The sequence below is a fragment of the Centroberyx affinis genome, unplaced genomic scaffold, assembly GCF_046629955.1.
Source record: "Centroberyx affinis isolate AG114_WGS23_722 - 3 ecotype Tasmania unplaced genomic scaffold, CSIRO-AGI_Caff_v1 ptg003913l_1, whole genome shotgun sequence".
NCBI lineage: Eukaryota > Metazoa > Chordata > Actinopteri > Beryciformes > Berycidae > Centroberyx > Centroberyx affinis.
In genome coordinates this window covers 47,866-66,944 of record NW_027281747.1, presented here as the reverse complement: position 1 = coordinate 66,944, position 19,079 = coordinate 47,866, and the positions used below count along the sequence as shown (strand labels likewise).

The 19,079-nt window shown below is 42.4% G+C and overlaps 1 protein-coding gene across 1 annotated transcript in view; it reads right to left on the bottom strand.

Annotated features, from left to right (window-relative positions):
- LOC139663083 (dedicator of cytokinesis protein 3-like) overlaps positions 1-19,079 on the bottom strand; it is a gene marked incomplete at its 5' end in the record, with an annotated part of 72,051 nt that overhangs the window by 6,367 nt on the left and 46,605 nt on the right. The window contains 21 exons of the mRNA XM_071541617.1: positions 422-566; positions 1,319-1,449; positions 2,029-2,145; positions 3,111-3,194; positions 4,148-4,327; positions 5,081-5,167; positions 5,262-5,428; positions 5,813-5,954; positions 6,521-6,625; positions 7,294-7,380; positions 7,978-8,126; positions 8,849-8,942; positions 9,128-9,188; positions 9,627-9,722; positions 11,098-11,124; positions 11,555-11,640; positions 12,315-12,463; positions 13,446-13,504; positions 15,913-16,013; positions 17,387-17,462; positions 17,932-18,026. Coding sequence (XP_071397718.1) covers positions 422-566; positions 1,319-1,449; positions 2,029-2,145; positions 3,111-3,194; positions 4,148-4,327; positions 5,081-5,167; positions 5,262-5,428; positions 5,813-5,954; positions 6,521-6,625; positions 7,294-7,380; positions 7,978-8,126; positions 8,849-8,942; positions 9,128-9,188; positions 9,627-9,722; positions 11,098-11,124; positions 11,555-11,640; positions 12,315-12,463; positions 13,446-13,504; positions 15,913-16,013; positions 17,387-17,462; positions 17,932-18,026 — 2,238 coding nt within the window. The remainder of the gene's footprint in view (positions 1-421; positions 567-1,318; positions 1,450-2,028; positions 2,146-3,110; positions 3,195-4,147; positions 4,328-5,080; positions 5,168-5,261; positions 5,429-5,812; positions 5,955-6,520; positions 6,626-7,293; positions 7,381-7,977; positions 8,127-8,848; positions 8,943-9,127; positions 9,189-9,626; positions 9,723-11,097; positions 11,125-11,554; positions 11,641-12,314; positions 12,464-13,445; positions 13,505-15,912; positions 16,014-17,386; positions 17,463-17,931; positions 18,027-19,079) is intronic.

Sequence of the window (19,079 nt, the reverse complement as noted above, 5' to 3'; positions counted from 1 at the left end):
AGTTAGTTTCTAACCCTAACCACGTCCAAGTGATGGACATATACTTATATATATCTTACTTCTATCCTAATTTCTTAGATATTCTATTACTATTTGCTGCAACAACCACATTTCCTCAGGAATCAGTAAAAGTTGAATCTATAATGTAATCTACACATGGTTTATTGACTGAATCACACCAGACAATCTCTCCTTTCAGACTACAGGAAATAGAATAGAATAGAATAGAATAGAGCCACATGACCAGGACTGGTAGAAACAGCATAATGGGATATCTATGCTATATAAAGTAATACATAACAACATGCACACAGGTAGAAGACAAAAGGTAGAAGATGAATAGCTGCTGTAAATGGTATCAACTAATTCCTGTAAGGGTGCGCTTGTTTCACTGGCCCTGACAGCCCTGAGCACCACTGACCTGCATGCGGTAGAAGTCCTCGGGGTGCTCCACCACCATGCCGTCCGCTAGGATGAGCAGATTCCCAACGTTCCCAGTCTCACTGGAGTTGTGGGAGGAGAGAGAGGAGGAGGAGTTGCGCACTGGAGTCAAAACCGCTATGGGACTGGGGGAGGGAGGGAGGGAGGGAGGAAACAGGAAGGTGGGGAGGAAGGAGGGATAGATGGGAAAGAGAGGAGAGGGAAGAGAGGTAGAGGGAAGGAAGGGGAGAGGAAGAGAGGGTGGGAAGGAAGGAGGAGGAGGAAGGACCACCAAGGGAGGAGCACGCAGAGAAAAGAAGAGCAGGAAAAGAGGATGGAGGAGGGAGAACAGCAGCCAAAACATGCATGGGGCGGTTTGGTGGGAATGAGAATGAAGCAGGGAAGAGGAGGAGCATGCAGCCAAGACCATGAAACAAGCAGAAATGTAAGATGGTGAGGTGGGGAAAGAGAGAGAGAGAGAGGGAGGGAGAGAGAAAATGGAAAAATGTCAGAAAGCGTGATGTGCTCAGAGAAAGAAAGAAAGAAAGAAAGAAAGAAAGAGGAAAAAGACAGCAGCAGAGACCATGGCAAATGAACAGATAGATGCCAGTGAGAAAGCAGTGTTTTTTGTGAATGATGTAATATTAGCCAAGATCATTAGTGACAACAGTAGAGGAGAAAGAAAGAGAGAGAGAGAGAGGTAGAGCCGATGGGAGACATGAGCGCAGATCATTGTGAAGAGATGTGAGATGTGTTTGACTAAGCATTGTGGGATAGGCTGCCGCTCGTTGAGGAGAACACAGAAAAATCTCAAAGAGGAACGTCTCACTCATGGATAAAGTGGATGAGAAAAGTGGGAATCTGTGTGTGTGTGTGTGTGTGTGTGTATGTGTGTCACCTGTGTCGGTGCAGGAGTTTGAAGCTCTCGGGGCTCATGGGGCTGTGAGAGGCCAGGATCCCTCTGGGAGTGCTGGCTCCAGACCCAGGCTTGTCCAACCCAGGCAGACCCTGCAACGCCACATAGAAACACTGCTCTGAATATTCACACTGCCCTTAGACTTGTGTTGATGAGTGTGTGTGCATTTGTGTGTGTGTGTGTGTATGTGTGTGTGTGTGTGTGTGTGTGTGTGTGTGTGAAGGCATGAGGTTTGTCCAAACCAAGCTGACCCCACAATGCAACGCAAAAATGTTATTCAGAAGTTATTCAGTAGTATTCTGTATTCAGAAGTATTAAGTTGCCAGAGTGAGATAAATCTGAAGCTCTAAAAAGTTCAAATGAGGTACTAAAAGGGTGAAAAGTTTAAAGATTACATATTCTTCATAATGACACTATTAAGTTAGCTATGAGCATAATAACATCCTCTTTGAAGCAGCTACTAATTAGCTTGTTTCACTGTGTTGGTCCGCCCTTCCAGCATGTTTACAATAGAAGAAATCCTCCTCCAGACTCAATGTTTCTCCATATTTGCTTAATTATTTTTTGGCCTGACCAACTATTGTATGAATGTTTTTCACGTTGTTTTTCTCCCCTGAGCTTCGCGGCTTCAGAAGTTGTAAATGACTGAAACAGGACAGAGAACGTCGCCGCTGGATTTGATCTCCACTCACATGGCAGAGGCTGCTCCTCATCATCTGGAACTGATCGATCAGCTTCTTGTGCAGCGGACGCATCTCTGGGTGCACCAGCTTCTCGTGCACCGCCAGGCCGACTCCCAGCACGTGAACCTGGGGGGGGGAAACCAGCAGAGCATTCAGGTCTGAGAAGGGGAGCAGTGCTGCAGGTAGACAATATTTTAAGTTCGGGATCGAGCAGACGGTACTTATTTTACAAGCTTTTCCTTTATTTCTCCTGCACAAATTAATCTTTTTCACCTTCTGTGTTTCTTTATCAGTGTGTTTTATCACTTGTTCTTTTTCTTACTCTGCAGATCAGTAGACTAAACGAACTAAACCTTAATTAGGCTTCTGTTCGCTGATTTAGATTCATGTTAAGACTATTCTTTTTTTGCAATTTATATCTTTATTGGACATTTTTATGAGCTACAAATAGAAGACAACATACAATAAACATAAAAAACAAATCAGAATAGTACCAATGCACATAGAGCATCATATAACAGGACATGTACTGCACATACACATAAAACAAGAAAAGAAGAGAAAAAGAAAAAAAAGCCATGTGTCCTGGCTAAGTGTCTTTGAGCAAAACACTGAATACCTCCCTGCTTATTAACCTGCTGTAAGTTGCTCTGGATGAGAGTCAACTTGACTTTATATTTATATAGCGCTTTAAAAACACAAACCCAGTGTGAACCAAAGTGCTTTACAAAATACAAAGCGGAGAAAGGAGGCAGAGCAGGAAACTCCAAAATTAATACGTTGGGGAAATAAGATCGTGGTTAAAAGCATGAGATAAGAGCAACAGAGCTGAAAGAAAATGTCAGACACAGTGAAAGGCCAATGAATAAAGATTGGTTTGAAGACAAGTTTTGATTAATTTGGCTGGTCTGATGCTTTGGGGAAAGCTATTCCACAGCAAAAGCCCTATCAGTCTTACAGTAACCGGATCCACCAGATGGGAGTGTCAGCTAAATGCCTAAAGTGTAAATCCAAAGAGATGAGGAACGAATGACAACCGCACGGCTGAGTTCACCATGCAGAGCCGACACGACGGTTAAATAATTTCTTACCTGCTCCTGCATCAGGTCTTTGAGCTGTGTGATCTTCTCTGTGTCTTCTGGGTGGCTGGTGATGTATTCTTTGTCAAAGAAAGCCTGTGACAAAGAAAACAGAGACCATACACTCTCTATTAATGAGATGGTGCAATATCAAAAACTAGAACCTGTGTACCACTGAAAACTACTTGCCTTTAAGATGGTCATGCATCTTTAATAGCAGTGTAAAAGTGCTATCATCGCTAATAAAATGCAATTATCTGATGATACAATTATTATACTGCTTGTTCAGTGAAAACCTAATGGTATACAGAGTATTCTGCCGAGCTGGGAACAAAGAAATCTTCCTAACTGCTTATTTAACTAGACACACACACTACTAGTGAAGGGTTACTAGGAAGACGATTTAACCCTACCTCTTAACCTTAACTAGCAGCGTCTCCATTGACGACTGTATTGATAAACCCATTGATAACCCCATTCTATTTCTGCTAATTTATTTTGATCAGACGATTATGAAAGACTTGAGGTAAAAGTTGGATTCTATGTAAGTAAGTAAGGTTTATTTATAAACCACATTTACTACTCAGGGAAACTCGATGTGCTTCACATAAAGCAAAGTCACACATTATCAATAAAGCTTGGGCTGAATGGCAATGTATTTATTATATTATATTGTATTGTATAACATTACATTATATTATTATTAACGTGTTATTATATTTGTCAAACAAACAAAGTTTGGGCCAATATCACTGTAAAGTACTGCTTCAAGTGGCTTATTGCTTTTACAAAATGACAGTAACATACCAATTGTCATAAAAACATAAGCAAACATTCAATAAATCTCTTATTTTTAATCAAACATAATGAAACAATCATAACTAAATGTCATTTTTCCACCAGGCAATAAAATAGTTTTTGTACAGGCCTGAGAGGAGATTTTGGTAAGCACATTTTTCAGGTGTTTTACAACGTCTTCAAGTGTGGCTCAGCCTCATCAGAACTGAGTACCTGAACCAGGTGTTTTGTAACAGCAGGTTTTGCTCTACCTCTTGGTATCTGGCGATTCCTCCATTGACAGCAGCGTCGATGACTCCGTTGAGCGTCATGCTGAGCAGGTTGATGTTGCCGTGCAGCTGCTTGTGTTGGTACTGGCTGATCAGAGTCCGCAGCTCCTGGTTCTTATTCTCCACCACGTAGATGGCATTTTCTAACGGACTCACCTCCACCTGCGAGACAGGGAGGAGTTGAGGTGAGAAACGAAGAAAAAGAGACAGGGAGGAGGGTGGGTGAGAGAGAGAAAGAGAGAGAAAAAGAGATCCAAAGAGAAATTATTAAAGTGGTAATCTGCAAGAGGCTTGTTTTTATTTATTTAGTCTCCATCTTTGTTGCTCAGCCTCATCACTGTGTTGTTTCTCCACTGCACTTCCCAGAGATCACCTGTCAATCAAACAGTGTGGGCGGAGGATTTTCGGAGGGCGGAGGATTTTCTGTTGATGCAGTTTGAGTTTCTCTTTTCTTTGTCTGTTCAGAGCAGCTATCACTGCTCATGCTAACTACCCAGTTCTTCTTCTTCTATTTATTCCAAATAAACCGGAAACATTAAACGCATCACTTCCTGTGCACCAGAGACTTTTTTCTAGGTCTTTCCCGGGAAACACTGGGTAATTACAACAGCAACAGAGAAGCAAAACAGACATTTATTTATATGAAAATTATTATTATTATTATTACTTTAAATGTATCTACTCTCAACCATGAAGAGGGCATTTTGAGAGGGGTAAGGGACGAGAGAGGGAGGGAGAGATGGAGGTATGACAAGAGAGAGTGGAAAAGAGGGAGGATGATGGAAAAGGAGGGATAGGGATAGGACAAAGATGTGTGAGAAGTGAGAGATGAACGGGTGTGTGTGTGCGTATGTCGGTGGGAATGCACAGGTAAGTGTGTGCGAAGTGTGTTTTTGTGTGTGTTCATTTACTCACCAGCTCTCTCTTCTCCACCTCAAACCAGCGTGAAATACCAGGCAGAGGGTGGGTGAGGATCAGCGTGGTTCTCTCTATCCAAAGACTCTGGAATACACAGAAAACAGATCACAGGTTAAATCCCTTCATCAGCAGTAAGGGGAAACATGGAGGCAGTCTTTTCCTCTTTCCCCCAACTCACCTTGAACTCGTTGTCCCGGTCTTTGGGTCCCTTGTGGAAAGGCCGGTCGTAACGGAAACGCCTGACGTTGTTGACCCGGTAGAAGCTCTTGATGCGGTCCGGTACTCTGTCCATCTGCAGGACGTTGACGCTGTCCGGTACCGGCGTTACCGCGTAGATCTGCAGGTCTGAGAGCAGCAGGAGGAGGAGGAGGAGGAGGAGGAGCGAGGTCAAGGAACTAACTGATTAGATACAGCATGTGGATTCTCACCATGCGCTGTTACTCTCTTTCTAAATCTAGGAAGTAACTGGAAAGATACTGTATGTTTACAGATATACAGACACACACAGAATATTATAGTAGTGTTTATAAGTGGTGTTACAGACTCTGCCCCTCCCTCTCTTTCTCCTTTACACACAAGCACACAGACACACACACCTATCCCATAAATAATTTTCTTCTCACTCTGTCTCTTACAAACACATTTTAATGACGTTTTTATGTCCAAATCAAGGAGCTAAACACACACACACTCAGATATCGACACATTTTATCTTTTTCCGAAGGATACACTGTGCGTCGCATTGCAGGATGGCTTCATCCGGCTGGTTGGGGTGCTGCATCGCAATGGCTTGTGGAAATTCTCCCAGCATCCTTTGCTGGAAGGCCTCTAGCCTTTCGTAGTCGTGGCCGCGACAGACAAACTCCTTGTTCTGGTGTGGATTAATCAAAACCAAAGAAAACAGGGTAAATGAAACATGTGTTTCTGTTTCTCTCTGGCTACCAACCACGCACAACTTTGGAGAGGGCAGCGTTTCTATGGTAACAGCAGCCTCTCCGATTGGTGGGAACTCGTGGATAGTGTAGTATTTCACAAGGAACTCAGGAAGGAAACACAATTTCTTTCTTTCAACAAAGGAGAAATCAGATTGACTGATAGTTCTACAGGAACATCTATAGTCATTTCACAATCACAATAGAAAGTTTACCATACACTGTTAAAACATTATGTCCTCTCTCTTTTACTCTTATATTCATGCACTACTTTGAAGAAAACCTTTCAGACAGTACACATGCATCGGTAACCATTTTCTAAAAGCCATAATACTCCAGAGGACGTTCTTTACTGTGATTACGATGACTTCTGTGATGCTGATGGTGCTGACGCAGCGACTCGTACCTCCTGCACTGTCATCGCACCCAAAACCACAGTAAAGAACAGCATCTTGACTATTATTGCTGCTGGATAATAGACCTAAATGTTCAATAAATAACTCACCCTGAGGAAGAAGGGGAACTTCCTGCCGTAGAATCCCACCCTGAAGAACTCCGGCTCCAGGCGCTGCTGCTCCATGATGTTGTCGTAGTATGCTGCCTCCATTTTCTACACACACACACACACACACACACAGACACACACACACACACACCAAAAAAGGAAGATGGTAATGATGATGAGGAGGATGATTCCAAATGAGACTGACTTCTCTATTTTGGAGACGTCACTACCAGTCAAAAGTTTGGACACACATTTTTCTTTATTTTTACATTTACATTTTAGAATAATAGTAAAGATTTCAAAGCTATGAAATAACACAAATGGAGTTATGCAGTGACCAAAAAAGTGTTAAACAAATCAAAACTATCTTTTAAACTATCTTTAAAGTAGCCGCCCTTTGCCTTGATGGAAAGGCAAAGGCTTTGGAAAGAAATTCATACATGAGACAGACAGGGCTTGAGCCAACAAACAATTTATTATATTTTAGTGGCGAGCTGGATCTGGGATTTCCGAAATTAGACGATTATTGTTTGTGAGCCATATCTATGAAACTTATGGAGATTTCAAATCCCAAGAAATCAATTTAACTTAAAAATGTAAGTGATAGGAATGATGTCAACATGGATGTAACAGCAAGTTGGAAAACTGTTAAGTATTGATGCAGGTTTAAGCTCTCCAAATGCCTTCTAGTGTTCTGCTGTATGTAGCTATACCAGGCAATACTACAAAACATCAAATAACAGAAAGTGTATTGTGACAGTGATGGGACTCACCCGTATCCAGCTGAGACTCTGGTAGTCATACAGAGATTCATACTGGAAGGCCAGCTCCCTGCACAGAGGAATACCATACTCCCAACACTGACACACACACACACACACACACACAAACACACATTTCCTTAGCTTGGCCTTAATGAAAGAAGTGCATAACCAATGTGAGTGTGTGTGTAGGTGTACTGTATGACCCCTTCTGATTGCCTTGTTTAAGTAGTGTATGACCAGGTTAGTGTGTGTGTGTGTGTTAGGGATGGGACGATATATGGAAATTCAATATATCACAATACAAAAATGTGACAAAATGTATCCTGGGGCAGAAAAAATGAATTGTGATATTAGCTCCATTTTATTCTGCTGCAGTAATCACAAATGAGACGCTTGACCATCACAGTTTCACAAGCTCTCCATCCAAATTATATGATCTGCACTTTGTAATGACATTTTAAAATTGTTGTTTACATTCTAGCGAGCCAATGCCGTCGCTAGAAAGATTTGTGTCTCAGAAATAAACATAATTCTGCACAGTCAGACTTTGTTGTCATTGAACTTTTATTTATTACATCGTATCGTGGTTGTACTGAAGCGTGAACCACATATCGGGTATCGAATCATATAATATGACATAAGCGTATATTCCCATCACTAGTGTGTGTGTGTGTGTGTGTGTGCGTCCCCCACCTTGCCCTTGTTGAAGTAGTGGATGACTTTGCGGCAGAGGCCCTCCTTGCGGTGCCACTCGGTCTGTGCAGGATAGTGGAGGAACTCTCTGAGAGGCCGCTCCTCCCAGTGCAGCAGCTCCCAGTACAGCAGCAGGGTGAACGCAGCCTCTGTGGACACACAACACAACAACAAACACAGTCAGCGGGCTTAGTGTGGCAGCTGTTTACTTTCTGTTGTCGCTGTTTTAATGTGTTCAGCATGGAGGGCAAACAATCAAAAGCTGCCAATCTTCTCTTTTTCCTTGTCTTTTCCATATAAAGTCCTTAATGTTGTGCTGTTGCTGCATCAGCTGCCAGAATAGGGACGCATTCCCACCAGGCATGTTTGGAGCAGTCTGTTCTAGAGCTGCAACGATTAATCGATTAGTTGTCAACTAGTAAATTAATCGCCAACTATTTTGATAATCGATTAATCGGTTTGAGTAATTTTTTAAGAAAAATCAAAATTCTCTGATTCCAGCTTCTTAAATGTGAATATTTTCTGGTTTCTTTACTCCTCTATGACAGTAAACTGAATATTAAACTGAAAATTAGCTAATGCTAATTACAGGAACTGGAGTCAGATTTGTTTTGACCCCCCCTGTCACCAAAATCTCTAACCTGGCAGGATGACAGGTTGCCAAAACTCTGTCCAATAAATGAGCTACTTGTGAGTCATGTGACTTTTGTTTACAAGTCCTGGTTCACTTGTAACTGGACAGTGTGAACCTAAATGAACCAAATACAAAAACACAACAAAGTAAACTTTTCCACTGACTATTCCATACATCTAAAGGTATATATATATGTGTGTGTGTGTGTGTGTGTGTGTGTGTGTGTGTGTGCCATACCAGTGTAGTTCTCGGCCTGTAGGTGCATGTCACACAGTTTGTGGATGTAGCGGATGTACATCTCCTCCTTGTTGATCTCTGACTTGTAGAAGTTCTGAGAAGATTGAACAAATCACACAAACTGAATAAAAAACTAAACACTGGACTAACTGCTACCAATCCTCTCACCACACCATGGTAAAGTTGATTGAAGAGTTTGACCAAAACATCTGTGTAACCCTTTAACCCAAACCCCTATAAAGCCAGATACGGGTTAATACCAGATGGTATAAATCTTACCAGCAGGTTAACAGTGCAGCCAATCTTCTTATTCTCCGTCTCATCTCCCTTCATACAGTCCCTGGGGAAAAGACGAGACAAATCAGGTTCATCGAAAACACATTGCCGTCTACATTGGCGTATCTACACACAAATTTTAGGCATTTACATCAAATACTAGACACAGGCTGGCTACACAGCAAAATCAACAATGGTAATTTAACTCTGAGAGTGTAAAAATCAACACTATGCCAGTGTTTCTAGAAGTTAATAGAGTTAATTCAACACTTTTAGATAGTTTTGAACAGCTGCCCCACAGCAATATCAGCTCTATGAGTGGAAAGCAATTTTCCAATTAACATTTGTCAACTCCAAATAATTGTCTCTGAAAAATCAACACTGGGAAATGAGTTGTTAATACAAAAGTGTGTGTGAGTGAGAGAGAGAGAGAGAGAGAGAGAGAGAGAGAGAGAGAGAGAGAGAGAGAGAGAGAGAGAGAAAGAGAGAGACTGTATCTGACCTGTAGTCCAGCAGTCGCTCCATCAGCCGAGTGACGGAGGTGACGAAGGAGATCCCCGTCTCTCTCCACGTCTCCTGCTCGATCTTCTCCAACAGGCTGCAGGGAAACAGACAGAAGTTAGACGTCAAATCTACAAAGCTGATCACAAACTCAAGCTGTTCGCTCAAATAAGCATGATATCTGAAAGAGGCCGCGCGTGAATTTGCGCCATGAATCGCCATTGTAGAAAAACCTCATAACTCCTTTAAAAGTGCTTATTTTTACTTGAACTGAAGATTAGCATGGTGCTTTACAGACGTGTGATCCTGGGATCCCATGAAACACATTCAAAACCTAGAGTAAAATTTAGAAATCGCATGGCCATCGGTCTGTAAATAATCCTGTCTTTGTAAATTCCTGAAAAGTTGATTTTGTGGAGATGCGAGGTTTGTATAAATGGTACTGTCCAATACCAACGGACTCCAGAAAACAACAGACAGTGGCAAGTACGAGTGTAAACACGGGTCAGTTAGCTCAAATTCAACAGCGAGAATGGCAGATGATTTGTTTTCCTTGAACTTCTTCTCAAAATCTACTGCTACAAGTGGAATGTCGTCCCATCTGTGCCGACTGACCCAACTGTAAACAACAATGACAATCTTGTTAAAACTAACGAACGCTGTTTTCTGTGCTGACTGTGCTGAGCAGTTCATTTAGCATCTAGACTCATCTAGACTGACTGAAGTGATTATTTCAAGTTGTAATCTGTATTGCAGACCGGAAGTTGTACCCAGAATTGTATTTTTGGCAGAGTGGAAAACCCTCTGAGACAACATTCAGACCATGTGACACTAAAGGCCCATTCACACCTAAAACGATATCTATAAAGATAACTGGAACTAGAAAAATATTTAAATCATTCATTCTCTTCCTATAAAAACACATGCAAATCGATAACTTAACTATATTTCTGGTTAGATCTCAGAGTGATTTTTTTGGATGCAGCCAAACATCTTCAACCAATCAAATGAAAGTTGTAAAAAAGAACAGGGCGGGATAATTTGGTATCTCACTGCAGCGATGCTTCATCTGCTGAGGATCTGATCACAGATGTCGCTGTAGTGTGAATGCTTGAGCAACAATATATCGTCAAAGTTTATAGTTCTATTTATAGTTAGCATTCTAGATGTGAAAGGGATCCCTCCACTGAAGCCCAGACTAATTAAATTATTTTAGGTGGATCAGCAGCTCCTTGAGACAGGGTGAGGCAGGTTTCTCTGCAGGTTTTACAGACTGACACTCCTGAAGCTGCAGAGTAAAATCACATCCATCACGTCCATCATATTAGAGAGGGACGACACTAACTGGCCCATATCTGATTTTTAAAAGCCCAATATCGGCCCCATATATTGGAAAAAAGGGATTTTTTTTTGGTGGAACCCTACTTTAACTCTCTTCAAACCATCCCCTTCAGTGTAAGTGAAGTCCTTACCTGGGGTAGGGCCCAAACAGCTGGGTTCTAGTCCCGCAGCACAGAGTGAAGCAAACACACAACGGCAGTGTTAGAGCAGAAAAACAGAGAGGAAGCAAGTTATTCTGTTACCAGACAGACAGAGAGAGAGAGAGAGAAAGAGAGAGAGAGAGAGAGAGAGAGAGAGAGAGAGAGAGAGAGAGAGGAAGGAATAAAAGAAGGATTCACACTGTATTAAAACTACAGTGAGACAGGTTAGAGGCAGACAGCAGGGGACGGACAGAAAGAGCATGTTCTTGTATTTCCATACTTATGAGGACCAAATGTACTGTTAGGACTTGGGTTTAAGGTTAAGATTAGAATTAGAATTAGGTTAAGGTTAGGGTTAGAGGTTAGGAAATTAATGTAGTCAATGAAGTATAGTAATAGTTGTGTGTGTGTGTGTGTGTGTGTGTTTGTGTGTATGTGTGTTCCTCACAGCAGACTGAAGAGTTCTCTGTAGTTCTCGTCTCCTTTCCCCTCAGACACCAGGCTGTCCAACTTGTCAATCAGCTCAGCCTCCACCTGCATGCACAAACACACACACACACACACACACTCATCAGTAAAGCTGTTTTTGAAGTTGCTGTTTTTGCATCGCTCCCAGTTGATCACATGCTTTGATTTGATTTGATTGGGAATTTAAAAGCACAACAACTCAAAAGAGTATCCTGACACCAAATCCCAGAGGATAGCACTTAAAAGCATTACTAAAAACACTTATTTCCAAAGTGGTCCTCGATGGAAACAAACAAACACAATACATAAAGAAAACAAACAGGTCGATGGAAACAAACAAATTACAAGATACACCTACTAGCCCCCCTTGCAACCCCACGCCCATGGTTCAAACTCCCTCCCGTAACAGTGAACCATCAACACTCCCCACAAAGCCGCCTTAACTTTTGTTTTAAAAATTGCCTTTGTTTGGCTTTGTTTAATATGCAGGGGCAGGTTGTTCCATAAGGAGATCCCAGTATAGAAAAATGAGCTTCTTGCTATTTTACCTTTAACACGTGGAACACTGCATGACATAATGCTTGCTCTTGTGTTGCATTTATGTTGGCTTCTAACCATATCAATTTGACAGTTCATATATTCTGGGGCCCTTTTGTGAATTATATCAAACATATGGTTAAGTTTCAGTTGAAAGATGTGTTTCTATGTGTGTGTGTGTGTGTGTGTGTGTGTGCGCGCACCTGTTTGAAGTTGCCGTTCTTGCGTTGCTCCCAGTCCATCATGTCGTGGAAGATGGGGATCATGATGTTGCGTACCTCCACCTGAGGGACCAGCGTCACTCCCAGGAACGGACCAATCATACCGGGAATGAAGTGGATCTTATTCTCACCTGCAAGCATCACACAGTCATGTATCAATCAATCAGTCAATCAATCAATCAATCAATCAATCAGTCACTGAGTCAGTCGGTCTGTCTGCATATCAATCATATCAGGGAAGAAATGGATCTTATGCTCGGATGGCAATTGATTTAAGATTTTAGAATAGAATCGATTCATATGCCGTCACCTGTGTTGATCTAATTGGAATCAGTTTATTTTTCTATTCATTTGGAGTAACTAACTAATGATATTCATAGCTGCCAACTGAGATGATTGTTATAAGCAGTGAGAGTTAATGGCAGAAAAAATTCTTGCAGCTACTAAAGTTGTTGAGGTGTTTACATCCATTATTTCCATTAGATGTCAGTATTGCTGAGGTTAACAGTGAGTGTGTGTGTGTGTGTGTGTGTGTGTGTGTGTGTGTGTGTGTGTGTGTGTGTGTGTATGTGTGTTGGACTTGGGAGTAATGGGAGAAAATGCATTGCTACTGCATCCTGCCTGATTTTATCGATGTTTTCCCTTTCCTTCACCGGCCCCATGCCTCTCTTACAATCTTATTCCTGTCCCGTTGTGTTCACATGGGTTTACTATATTATTTCTCAGATTGTGCTGCACGTGTGCAACAATATAAGAGGGGCAATTTATATGAAAAGAGCGAAGACACAAACAAGTGGACTTCTGAAAATGATTCCCATCAAATCATCAAACAAAGCATCCCTGTCCCATAGGAATCCAACATAGGAATCACAGATGATTTCCATTCAGATGTCATTTATTACTTTCCCTTGTTATTTTATGCGTAGTGTTACTGCTGTCATTTAGAGTCTGCTGTCCAGTTCAGTTGTGTCTTTGTTTGTCATCTTGAGTTTGTTTGTTTTTTTGTGTTGTGTTCTGTCATCATGTTTTATCACATTACTTCTGTTTCACTGAGAAACTAAACAAAGCTAACCTAAAACGTATCTGTGTATTAGAGAGTGTAGAGGTTCTTACCCAGGTTCTGCCACATGCTGAACAGTTCATAGGTCATCATCACTCTCATGTCACCATACCTGCAGAGGGACAAATAAACACATGAGGCCAAATATTGCTGTATCTCTCTTTAAGACAGTTTACTGAAGTAGTCTTTAGCTGCATTTCTCATCCTGTGTGTAATAACAAGGCATTTGATTTGAGAAGAAAATGAAAACGCAATTTCTCAGTTTCATACTTGAAAGGACAATGTATGTTTGGGGCATAAGAGAAGACCAAGGAGCCGTCTGTTGAAGGGAGTAAACACTATGTACTTGCATTTTGGTAAACAAGTGTCACAAATCACTTTCAAAAGTTGAATTTTTATTGAAATAAATGATGCTTGGTAGATCATAGTATTGCCAGATTTACCCGCGCACAATTCAGAAAAGGCCTTAAAGGATATTTGTGTATTTTCAGGCAGTCAGGTCCCTTTGCAGTCTGAGTATCATTGTGCTGAAACGATGTGTGTTAAGCGCTTTTTTGGTTCGATTGCTGCAGATGGCGTTGGCCCTCTGGGTGTGTGGGACAGCAGTGCTCACTGTGAACTGGAGGTACATAAAGCTCTACAGTGCAGTGACAAAGATTTGAATGCAATCAGTTGTCATGATGGCAAAAACTAGGAAAATAGGAAGTCGTGATCTGCAAGGTATGTAGGCTTGCCGATAAGCAAGGCAACATTAAACTGATGAATCTCAGCTTGTAGTCTGGCGTGACAGGAGAGTACACACAGATACTGTATGTCAGCATAGAATCAACTGGATTTGTAATTGCGCCACACAACTCATTTCCCAGTGTTGATTTTTCAGAGACAATTATTTGGAGTTGACAAATGTTGATTGGAAAATTGCATTCCACTCATAGAGCTGATATTGCTGCGAGGCGGCTGTTCAAAACTATCTAAAAGTGTTGAACTAACCAAACTAAACTGCTGTCACTTTAATGCTGACTCATACACAGCAGTCCTAGCCTTAGCCTCATGTCGATTTTTTCACATTTTTCTCTAATTTTTGCTTTTGTTGTGAAATACTGAATAGCTATCAGCCTCAAGGCCTCCTCTGATAATCAAATGAAACAACCTGAAAAGAGAAAATCATTCTTTGGCTGAATTATTCACCACTCTGGACTATGCAGCCTGTGACGCAAGTGGGCATTGATTCATTTTAAGGGGCCAGGAGCCTAAAAAGATTGAGAACATCACGTCATCATGTGCGTATATTTGCTGTAAATTCACAACACACACGACACAGAGGCCGGCCTGGAGTCACTCTGAAACTCTGAAAGGAAGAGAATGAAAGATGAGAAGACAGAAGAGACACAGAGAGAGTGAGGGAGAGAGAGAGAGGCAGAAATGGAGGAGTGGTAGATGGAGAGAGATGGAGAGGAGGAATGAGAAAGAAAGAGATCGCATTAAGTACTAAACCAAAGTATTATTTTTTTTAATTCTCTGCCATGAATCAACGGAGGAAAATCATTGCTGTTGCTGCGGCTGTTTATCTACAGAGACAACAGAGACAATCAGCTTCTCCTCCATGATGAGAATGTGGAACTGTAGGAACTAATATTTGGCAAGGGGGAGAATTTACACAGCGGACATTTTGCTCAAGTCTGACTGGGTACCGCGCCGCGATTTTCTGCCGCCTCGGGGTTAAAGTTCACCGATTTCAACAAGCGGTTTGCCGCTTCTCACTGAAAATGAATGGAGGCGGTGTGGCCAGCTGGTGAAACCGCTTGCAGTGTGTCTTCAGAGAGAGAGAGAGAGAGAGAGAGAGAGAGAGAGAGAGAGAGAGAGAGAGAGAGAGAATGACAGAGAGAGACAGAGAGGGAGAGAGAACGAGAGAGAGGGAGATGGGGAGAGAGACAGAGAGAGAGAGAAAGACAGAGAGAGAGGGAGGGAATGACAGAGAGAGACAGAGGGAGAGAGAAAGAGAGAGACAGGGAGAGAGAGAATGAGAGAGAGACAGAGGGAGAGAGAAAGAGAGAGAGAGAGAGAGAGAGAATGACAGAGAGAGACAGAGAGAGACAGAGGGAGACAGAGAGAGAGAGAGAAAGAGAGAGAGGGAGATGGGGAGAGAGAGAGGAAGAGAGAGACAGACAGAGAGGGAGAGAGAAATAGAGAGAGGGAGATGGGGAGAGAGAGAAAGACAGACAGAGAGACAGAGAGAGAGAGAGGGAATGACAGAGAGAGACTTTTGTTGATTGTCCTGAGACGCTTTGGCAATTTTGCTGCTGTAACATTCATGCCAATAAAGCAAATTGAATTGAATTGAATTGAGAAAGACAGAGAGAGAGAGAGAGAGAGAGAGAGAGAGAGAGAGAGAGAGCAAGAGAGCAAAAGAGAGAGAGGGATAGAGAGAGCGGATAAGGATAGCAGGTAGGGCAATGATGCTGGCAGTCGGGTCCGTATGAGTGTGTGTGTGTGTGTGTGTGTGTGTGTGTTCATTCTTACTTGTCTAAGACCTTCTTCCTCTTGGCCGGGCTGAGGGTCTCCAGCTGTAGACTGGGCTGGTTGATGTACAACACCGCCAGGCTGAAGTAAGAGTTCCACACCTGCTCACACACACACACACACACACATCAAGACAGAGTGAGTATATGCTTTAAGGTTTCAGTCGTTGAGAGTGAATGATAAGGAGAAGTGAAAAATTCTATATTATCTCCATCGTCATTGGAAGTGAATCACGTTGAAGCGGGGGCGGTAAGATGAAGGCCGGTCTGTGCCGGTCCTGATGAGCAGGGAGGGAGGTGTTCTTCACACTGAAAAATAATGGTTCTGAACTGTTCTTTAAAAGGCTGTGAGGTTCCATGAAGAACCATCACCTACTAAAGAATCACTTTATTTAGTGGATGGTAAACTTTGGCTGATACTTCGTGAATATTACGTCCACCACAAAGCAAATGTTTTTCCTCTTTGGTTAATATGCAACAAAAGTCAACTGGTCAGCTGCTTGACTTTGGATGCTGAAACTTTATTTCTAACAACCTCACTTCTCCTTCCTCCTCCTCTCTTCTCCTTCCTCCTCCTCTCTCCTCCTTATTCCTCCCCTCTTCTCTCCTCTCTCTTCCCAGCATTGCCATCTGTCTCGCACTGGCACTGTGTGTGTGTGTGTGTGTGTGTGTGTGTGTGTGTGTGAGAGAGAGAGACACAGAGAAGATGTAGCATATGTGTGTGTGTGCTTGTATGTGTGCGTGCATGCTTGTGCGAGTGACTCTATATGCGGTGAGCAAGAGTGTGTGTGAGTATGAGCATATTTGTGAGCATACAAGTGTGTGTGTGCGTGTGTATGTGTGTGTGTGTGTGTGTGTGTGTGTGTGTGTGTGTGCCAGGCCTCACTGACAGGATGAGAGACCGCTGGGTAGAGAGCCGCAGGGTGTTCAGAACAACACGGCTGGTTGGATTGGAGTTTCAGCGTGTGTGTGTGTGTGTGTGTGTGTGTGTGTGTGTGTGTGTGTGTGTGCCATAACTAAGCAGGCAACATCAAATTGAGTCCCTCATGCACCTCACACCTTGTCAAAGTTACACACCTTGAAATCCAAGCGGTGGTGTGCAGGTGTGTGTGTGTGTTTCTGTGTGTATTTGTCTGTATGTGTGTGTGTGTGTGTGTCCTGTCAGGTGATCGAGTACAACCCGTCTCAGTGTCTGGACTGGCTGGCTGTTCAGACCCCAAGCACCAACAACCTTGTCAAAGTCACACTCCCTGAAATCAAAATGTGTGTGTGTTTGTTTGGCATTACACACACATGTGGGCGTTTGTAAGAACTTGGCAGACAACAACATCTGTCTGTGTGTGTGTGTGTGTGTGTGTGTGTGTGCATGTGGTGTGTGTGTGAGAGAGCGAGAGAGAGAGAGAGAGAGAGAGAGAGAGAGAGTGTGTGTGTGGCTTCTATATGAATGTGTGTGTCACTCTGTCAAAGTCACAAACCTTGAAGTCAAAGTCGGCTTCTGTGAAGTTCTTATGCAGAGCAGGAGACAGATACTGAGCTGTGGTCACGATGATGCTGCAGAGAGGGATGGACACACACACACACACACACACACACACACGCACACACACACACACACACAAAGATCACAAAAAGTCACAAACAAATCATTCATGGCACACAGCCTGTCATCTTAAAGCATGGAACATTTGGTCCAAGATGTGTTCTAGCATATGTGTGTGTATATATGCGTGTGTTGTTTGTTGTTTGTGTGTGTATGTGTGTGTGCACGCATGCAAGTGTGTGTGTGTGTGTGCGTGTCTCCCTTTGTGTTTGTGTAAATGTAATTCAGCAGTGTACACACATCCAAAAAAGTGAACAGGCTTTTGATAGAGACAGCAGGAGAATTAAACGATGTGTGTGGTTGATTCACGAATGAAGAATGATTCAGCCCAAATCATTGTGGATATATTTGTCTTTATGTGTCATTATGTTGTCATTGTGTGTGTGTGTGTGTGTGTGTGTGTGTGTGTGTGTGTCATACTTGCTGGTGAGGAGCCTCATGACGTTCCAGTCGCGGGGGAAGATGCTGAGCTTCATCAGATTCCTGAACACACACAAAATCTTCAGCAAGAACTCCTGAAGCGAGAGAGGAGAGGGGAGAAAAGGTTTGAGTGTTAGTTTCTCTCAAAATCTCAAATTAAAAAGTACTCTGCTCCTATGGTTTTACTTTGATGATATTATAAATTCTAAAAAAGACGATCAGATGAAACATAATGTGAGACAAGTGAGCTATAGATTAAAAGAAGAAGAAAAGACCCAGAGGACAGTGATAGTTCACTGGTTTAAGATGTAAATTTGTGACTTGAAGGATGCTAGTTTGAATCCCGGGGCTTCCTCGTCACAAAGACACTGTTCACTATTTCAATACGGTTTCCCTCCTTCAAGCCACCACCCTCAAAGTGTATCTGAAGCCAGTGAAACTCAAAGATACAAAGCTGTGGTTGCCCAGAGGTGAATGTTTATCGGCAGGTAGCAGTCACTCCCCCTGCAAGTTCTCCCCCAGGCTATTGTGGTAAATGTGTCCTTTGTAAACCTGTGTGAATAAATGATGGATCAAGAAAAACATGAACGTGAAAAGGGCTCAAATGCATAAAGTAAAAACTGTAGATGAAGAGATCAAATGTGCATAAGCCACAGGCTGAGCATAAATGTGCATCTAAAAGCATAACAAGGTGCATAATGAGGGTCTTAAAGATACATAACAAGTGTGCATGTGAGCTTCCTGCCATCATGCATGTGAATCAGGCTCTATAGTGCATACTTTATGTGCATGCCAAATGGGGTCTGTGCATAAATTATATGTGCATGAATAAGCTCTGCTCCATACATCAGGCAGCTGCATACACACACAACAAGCCTACAAATGGTATTTCTCTCTGTACCATAATAACACCATGTTATTGTTGCTGAACACCCTGTGCTTCTAATCTCTACTAAGATTTTTCAAGACTATAACGAACTGGAAGTCCTGTTCCAGACCTGCCGTATAATTTCAAACATGCATAGTTGTCAACAGGAAAATAAAAAGTGAATCCTTCTGAAGTTAGAGGGTCAAGGTTCATCTGACAGCAATGAACAGCATTGCATAGCACAGTAATGATATGCATAGTCATTTCTAAATGCCTCTCG